This window comes from Monopterus albus, unplaced genomic scaffold, assembly GCF_001952655.1.
Source record: "Monopterus albus unplaced genomic scaffold, M_albus_1.0 scaffold345.1, whole genome shotgun sequence".
NCBI classification, from domain to species: Eukaryota; Metazoa; Chordata; class Actinopteri; order Synbranchiformes; family Synbranchidae; genus Monopterus; species Monopterus albus.
The window spans coordinates 683-8549 of NW_018128225.1; the positions used below are offsets into that span (position 1 = coordinate 683).

Here is a 7867-nt window from a genome sequence, read left to right on the forward strand (position 1 = left end):
AGAAACAGGTGACGTGGCAAGTAAGTATTGGAAGTGATTCAGAGGTAGACTAGCAGGAACACACTTAAGTATATGGCAGGTACTGAGCCAGACAAACAGAGCTTTACACAGTACATAAAGGTAAGAGACTAACAAACCAGTGTGGGGGGCAGGCTTAGTCATGGTCATTATGCAAAAGCATCTTGTTTCCAAACAGACAGGTCAGGCAAACGGTTCAGGCAAGGGCCAGAGTGACAGGAAGAAACTGGAGTCCATAACCAAGAAAGGCAAGCAGAAAACTTGACAAATAACTGAGCAGAACCCCAGAGAAATTAAACATCCAAACACAGGTGAATCAAACAGGAGCAGGCAAGCTGAGAGTCCAGTGAAGAGCCAGGTTAAAAACAGAACAGGCACAGACCGATCAACACTGGAGATTCACAAGAGATGTTTTCTTTGTGGACAGTCTGCCAGCAAATGAGGCTGGCTACTGACTTTTAAACTGGCCAAGTGATAAGTGGGGAGGGCAGGTAGTGAAAGCAGGAACAGTGAACAAAGTCGGTGGGTTGGGTCTAACATACAGGAAAACATGGGGCAGAAACAGGACAAAGACTGAGATGATGACATTATGAAATATACATACAGATGTATTAGTCAGCCATTACCTGCCTGTCTTCCCAGATTTGGATGTATCACACAAGATCTTTGCCCTGTTATTCTCCTCAACCTTCAAAGGATTTTCCCATCTGGATTTGGGAGGGTCTAACCCATGCTCAGTGCTACTGCTCTGTGGGCGCCATCTTACTGATGTGCTCCTGGATGTTCTGGACTTCATTCAGGACAGTGACATCCAAGCCCTGTCCACCCTCCATGTCTCACCATCCTGTTTTTTGGCTAGTGTATAGTGTACTGGCCTCACTAGATGGGCATAATCTAGCTGTCCAGTAAGCTAAACACTTGACCCAATAAACACAAACTGAGCTTAGTTGTCATTTTAGTGCTTTACTGAATCCAAGTGCGAAAATGTAAAATACAACATAGCGAGAACAATTGGCCTAGTTAGAGCAGACAAAATATAAGGAAAAAAATCACTTGTCAAGCTGTAGAAGCATCTCAACAATCAGCAGTAGGAATAAGATGCACCAGAGCTCAAGTGTCATAACAAAGGGTCTGAATACTTATGTAAATGAGATATCTCAGTCATTTATTTATTTATTTAAATTTACAAAACACCTCAAAACCCCGTTCTCACTGTAACATTGTGGAGTATTGTGTGTAGATGGATGTAAATGAACTGAATCTATTTTAAGTTGAGTCTAAAACACAAACTATGGAAAACTTGACAGGGGTCTGAAAGCATTATGGACTGACTGTTTCCAGTCATATTGGTTAACAGCTTTAATTAAACATTTGAATTAGCTTCAAGAAAAGGGGTGCTGTCCTTCCAGTGAAAAAATAAATCTTACATCTTTTTTTTTTCAGGTAGAATCACTTATAGACGGGTGTTATCAGAACATTTCAAAGTCTACTTATGATGAATTTGAAAGTTTGATCAATTGTCCAGGTCTAAGTCATACCATCCATATATTAGTGCTCAGTAACGGGTCCTTCCGAAACTTGCCTTTCTCAAACATCTCAGTGCTGGACCATGACCTCCTTACCGGCCAGGCCCTAAGGGGGACAGTTCTCACCATCTAATCCAGGGAGATGTTCTTGCCCTGGCCAACAGCATAGGCATGGAGCATGTTCCCAGGGGGAAAAAAAACATCCTGGGAAGAATTTTAAATGCACTATTTTTAGCTGGTTATTGTAAGTTTGATTTAAAGAATGTGGTTGATCCAGTGGGTAAAGTATTAAATTAACAGCCATAATGAATGACAGCCACACAGTATATATGGACGTTTTGCAGACCTTCTTCAGTCCTCTTCTTGTGTCGAGGACATATACTATACCATATACATTAATGATTTTGAGTGCACTGTGAGGCTAAAAAGCACTTTTCCCTATATGCAGTTCTCTGTTGTTTTGCAGATCAGTGCTGGCTGACTTAAAAGTACTACAGTCCTGCAGATCCTCACATTGAAGGGAATCTGGTCACCAGTTTACATTCTGGTGCATTTCCTTTGAATGACCTCAGAGATCTGAAGATTCTGGAGGTGTTTGTCAGATAACCTGATCATCTGGATAGAAATACTATAGGTTAGTAGATATTTCAGACTTTCTATTCTTTCTTTTTTTATATACAGTATATATATTTTAACACTTTAAAACATCCATTTGTTTACACTGCATATGTTTATGGTCTTGCAATATTATCCAATCCAAAGGAAACCAAGGCAAGAATCAAACAGGTGACTGAACCCCCCAAAAAACCTTAGAATGCAGACAGGCAAGGTGTGGCAAGCAGAAAGAGCAAGTACAATGAACCAGCAACAGACTGAGGGAAAAGAGGAGAATATATACACAGGCAGCCAAAGGACAGGTGAATGCAATGAGTGTTGATTATAAATTGGAGTAAAGCTGGGACAGGTGAGGGGAGATAGAGCAGGAAGTCCTTACAAAACAAAAGCACAACACAGGATGCAAGTTCCACACCGTAACAAGAACTGGCTACTGTACCTTTCAGTCCACCTGTATACATGGATCTGACAAGGTGCAGGAGCTCCTCTTCAACCAGTGCACATTAATAATGCAGCTTCACTTGTTTAGGAAGTAAAACAAATGACTTAAAATGAAATAATAAAGAAATAGTAAAAGAGTAGAAACATACTTAATTTGGTGACTACAGACTGACTCATTAACACAATTCACACATGAAAATATTACATTATAGGATCAATTTGAATAATTGCATTCATTTAGTGACCGGTACAAGTAGATAAGGAATTGAAGAAGATTGTACCAAAATTTAAAGAGGCTTTTGAGAAGCTCATCAGTTTATCATTTGTTTTAGAAGTACACTGGAAACAACCAGGGTCCAGTCATCTAATGAAATTATGTATTTTCTTAGTTGTGAATTAGTACAAGACCATTTGACTTAAACCTGATGCTTCCCCCCTTGCTGCCTTCAGGTCCTCCATAACGGTCATAGGATGGTGTCTGTGAGCGCTGACACAGCTGCGTTGGCTGTAACCATGGTGCTTTTGCTGACTGAGGCCACCTGTGTCCCATTAAGTCAGAATGTCACAGTGCAGACAGAGACAAGAGGCAGCATAACGCCACAACTGTACACTCAAGATCTGGCCATCACAGCAGTCATGTGCTTTATTGGTGAGAATGACACACAAATGACAAGGTCATGGTCGGTCTCTTTCTGAGTAACAAGTTCCACTAAGAACAGTGTACAGTGTGACTGGAAAGTCTGATGTCAAAGGTTACAATCACACTTAAAGTTAATTTGACAGTGATACAGCAGTTATACATCAGCATTTCAGTAAATTCTACAACACAGACAATGCAAACACAAAGTTTACATTTAGAGTGTACTGTATGAATAACAATGCAGGGCTTTTTAAAATAACTGCACAGCTATGAATCACTGTGAATGATCACTTCTATAAAGCACATCCTTGGCTCTGATTGGCTAAAATACCTGACACAGTTTTAACTCCACAATAGCAGGTCAGTTGATATCAGTGATATGTATAATAAATGCAGCCCATGCTGTTATTAAATGCTAAATTAGATGCCTGGCCTTCCATTTTGACATTCTCTGCTTTTTCTTCATGCATTTGAAATTATATGAAAAGATAAATAAACTAACTAACTAATTATATAATAATTTGATTAACTATAATTACACATCAGGAAGGTTCCGGGTTCGTGCCCCGTCCGACCCGGGGCCTTTCTGTGTGGAGTCTGCATGTCCTCCCTGTGCCTACCTGGCTTCTCTCTGGGTACTCCAGATTCCTCCCACAGTCCAAAGACAGCTTAGGTTGAATGGCAACTCTAAATTGCCTGTAGGAGTAAGTGTGAGTGTGTATAATTGTTTGTCTACATGTCAGCCCTATGATAGGCTGGCGACCTGTCCAGGGTGGCCCCGACCTCTCACCCAGTGTCAGCTGGGAGTGGCTCCAGCCCTGCCGTGACCCTATTCAGGAATAAGTGGTATAGATGATGGATGGATAATTACACATTGGAATAATGCACATTTTAAACTTCTTCTGTGTCTATGCCTGTCTCAGCTGTGCTTTTATATCACATTATACTAGCACTGACATTAGAGCTTGTTTAAATAAGAAGTAGTGAAGCACAGATTTGTTCTGCTTTTATTAACACTAGCACATAGGCATTTGCTAACTGCTATACTGGCTGGTAACATAAGGCTTTATGACAACTTACTTGCTGACCACTGTTTAGCAAACTAATAGCTCACACTCTGGTAATAAATCCATTTAATTTAAGAAAACTTAATATTCACTGATTCTCACAAATGACTGCAAACTATGTCATATTCCTGTGTACAGCTACTTATAATTTTGTAGTGCAGGTTATGTGAAATTAGATGTTGGAATACTATATTCCATCAGCTTGAATTTTACAGTGTCAAACTTCTCCGAAGTGAATAATAAGGCAGTTTGTTGCTGATCAATATTGAATATTTGTGTTTGACAACATTGATACAATATCAGTGAGCAAATCTTCTTATTGGTCCAGTTTTATTCAAATGAAGTACATTTGATGCAAAATGATCCTATTAAAACAGCTGGTCTCTCACTAGATCCTTTGAGAGAAATGTTTTGGAGTGATTGGACTGGATGTAAAAAATGCCAGAGTTGTTGTGATTCATGTGAATACTCCTTAAAGACACCATTATTCTGTCCTGCTGTGCTCCAGGTGGTGTTGGCCTTACCCTGCTGGTTCTCCTGATTTACTATCAAGTGTTTCACAGGAAGACACTAAAAAAATGTAAAAGACAGAAAGACAAAGAGGAGAGAATCAGCAAAACGCTCAACCACCATGTCAGTCACCTAGAGGAGAAGAGGAGAAATGTTTTATTGCACGCCAGTAACAGTCAGCCACGAGACAGGGAAGCCATGATGTTGGACACAGCATTAGAAAATCCCAGTGGCCAGTTTTGGTCCAGTGTGGATGAGGCTGGGAGCCATTTTAGGTGCCCCGACTGTAGCGCCAGGGGAGAAAGAGGGGGGGGGTACTCCTTAAAGACACCATTATTCTGTCCTGCTGTGCTCCAGGTGGTGTTGGCCTTACCCTGCTGGTTCTCCTGATTTACTATCAAGTGTTTCACAGGAAGACACTAAAAAAATGTAAAAGACAGAAAGACAAAGAGGAGAGAATCAGCAAAACGCTCAACCACCATGTCAGTCACCTAGAGGAGAAGAGGAGAAATGTTTTATTGCACGCCAGTAACAGTCAGCCACGAGACAGGGAAGCCATGATGTTGGACACAGCATTAGAAAATCCCAGTGGCCAGTTTTGGTCCAGTGTGGATGAGGCCGGGAGCCATTTTAGGTGCCCAGACTGTAGCGCCAGAGGAGAAAGAGGGGTGGGGCCAAACCTGATGAGATGGAACAACAACAGGATAAACAGAGAGATGGAGGTGGAGGAGGAAAGAGAGAATAGGAGAATAAGAATAATAGAGGAAGACAGGAGAAAGCCTGGGATTCAGCTGGGAACCCTGAGCAGGGACATTCCTAACAAGTTTCATTTGTTTGGCACCTCCAATTCCTACTCTCCACAGAAAGAAACCTTAATTGAGAGACCAGAGACCCTGCCCGCTTATGAGACAAGCAGAGACATGAACAGCTACAGGACCTATGTGGAAGGTAAGAGCAGAGGATATGAGACTCTACACTGTGAGAGCTGCCACAGGACCTACAGACTACCAGAACAGGCCATGAGACAAGAGAGGAGTCTGAGAGATTCTGCTCTATTTGACCTCAAGAATGTCAGCTACAACCATTCTGACCTGATAAAGGACACAGAGTTAAGAAGAGAATCAAGAAATGTAACATTCGATCTAAGTTCAAGAATCCTGGAGCAAAGAAACATTAGAGAGGAGGAGGCAAGGAGCTCCAGAGACAAAGACAAAGGAAGAGAAAGGAGACATAAAGCTAAAATCCAGGCTGGTCGGCTGCTGAAGGTTAAACTAAACCTAAACCCACTACGAAAAAGCAAAGTCCATCCTAAGAGGAAACATGAGGACAATTTGAAGAAAAGTCATGAGAAAAGGCAGAGTGGAAAAGAAAGAAGAGAGAAGGAAGAGAAAGTAAACACTGGCAAGAAAACAAGGGGTGAGAAAATGAAGAAATCTACCAAGAATACAGAAGACAGAGAAGGAAAAGGTGAGCGGGAAAGTACGGCAGCTGACCAGGGCAAGACTACACACCCAGACAAGTCCCAGTCTGATGATACCACCAATACTGCTGGTCAGTCAGCCTCTGCTATAGCCATAGGACAGATACACAACTTACTGGGTCAGGCTACTGCATCAGTTCTGACCGGTCCTAAGCCTTCCTCCATGCATCCCTTCTCCCTCTCTACCATAGATAGGAATCATACTACGAACCTGTCTCTGCTGGGCTCAGCTGGCTCACAGCTGACTGGCAGCAGCCTATCGCTTCAAGGAGGGAATATTCTACTCAGCACAGGGACCCCTGGACATAACACACTGTTCCCTACTGGTCCAGCTAATGCTGTTGCATCTAGCATTGGGCCAAACTTGGCTGCCAGTGGCCCTCTAATAGAAAATCTGTCAAACACTAACAGCCAGACAGAGACCGAGCATGTACCCGGTGGGTCAACAGTTAACATGCTAGCTGGGGGTGCAGCTCTAGCTGAAGGACCAGGAGTGGTGGTGTCAGGAGACAGCGTGCAAGCAGATGTGTCTGTGTCTGTGTCAGGTGTCTCTGCACCCATTATGTCTACACAGAGTGACTCCTCCACAGAAGGTGCTGCTGGAGCTCCTGCACTGCTGCACCAGGAGTATCTGTCAGAGGAGGAAGGCTCCAATCCCAGGAGGAAGCTGAGGTTGGTGCTCCCTGAGAAGACATCCAGCCATCCACCCACCGCACTGGAGAGGAAAATACTCTAGCAGCTCACACAATATTCCTAGTTTTCTTTTTGTAGACATTTAAAATTATTAGTGTAACTCCTTTATGGATTAAGGGTGTTTTAACTAATGTCAGGAAAATTGTAATATACTCTCATTCTGAGTAATATTGCCAAGACTGATGACCTCATACTCTGTGATGTTAAATACAGCAGCCTACTTCACATATAGAATTTTCATGTAAAGGTTATCAGTAGTGTGAGGTCAAACCAACTAAATACCTGAATAGACAGACATAGCTGCCTAGTAACATTTAATTAAAACAGGACCTCACAGAGTGTGAGTGTTTCTGACACTTCCTGTAGAGACTTTTGCAAATAAAAATGTCTTACACATCACCTGGACTTTTCAAATGGCAATGGACCCACTGGATCAAATTAGGATAATACTGTAGAAGTCATTTTGTTGGGTTTGTGTCATTTGGAAAATTTTATTCACTTTAGAGTGCGTCCTTTTTCAGTGATTCTTGATGGGAAAATTTGGGTTTGGGGGTGATGGACATGGTGTAATAAACACAGAAGTGGTAGTTTATTTTTTGGCCACCAAGCCTGTGGGCTTGGCAATAAGGGCTTGACTCACAGAAGGGCTTCTGGGCTTGCGTCTGCATTCTGCAGCTCACTGCACATGCTAGCGTCTCCCCTGCTGCCCCAGAGCAAGCTCCTCAGTTCATATTCTATACTTTGGGGTGATGTCACAAAAATTAAATCTCACTTCTCTTGGCTCTGGGAAAGTTTGATGTAAAAAATGTAAAAGTGTAAAATCTCCATGAATTAAAAATTCACAGCACAGAGAGATAATTAAAATGAAAAGGTCTGT

At 42.1% G+C, this 7867-nt stretch overlaps 1 protein-coding gene across 1 annotated transcript; it reads left to right on the top strand.

The window, feature by feature from the left end:
* Positions 1–1371: 1371 nt before the first annotated feature.
* On the top strand, positions 1372–7033 carry lrrc53 (leucine rich repeat containing 53). The gene is made up of 4 exons (XM_020625088.1): positions 1372–2178; positions 3051–3249; positions 4816–5092; positions 5452–7033. Exons 2-4 carry the CDS (start codon positions 3072–3074, stop codon positions 7031–7033), a joined length of 2037 nt encoding a protein of 678 aa, XP_020480744.1. The 5' UTR covers positions 1372–2178; positions 3051–3071.
* Positions 7034–7867: the final 834 nt, after the last annotated feature.

What these genes read in the sequence shown, in the direction of transcription:
- lrrc53 (XM_020625088.1), top strand. Translation starts at nt 3,072, where the DNA reads ATGGTGTCTGTGAGCGCTGACACAGCTGCGTTGGCTGTAACCATGGTG. An exon ending in AGCAGTCATGTGCTTTATTG is followed by an intron (nt 3,250 to 4,815) that starts GTGAGAATGACA and finishes GCTGTGCTCCAG; the next exon opens with GTGGTGTTGGCCTTACCCTG. An exon ending in GAGGCTGGGAGCCATTTTAG is followed by an intron (nt 5,093 to 5,451) that starts GTGCCCCGACTG and finishes GAGCCATTTTAG; the next exon opens with GTGCCCAGACTGTAGCGCCA.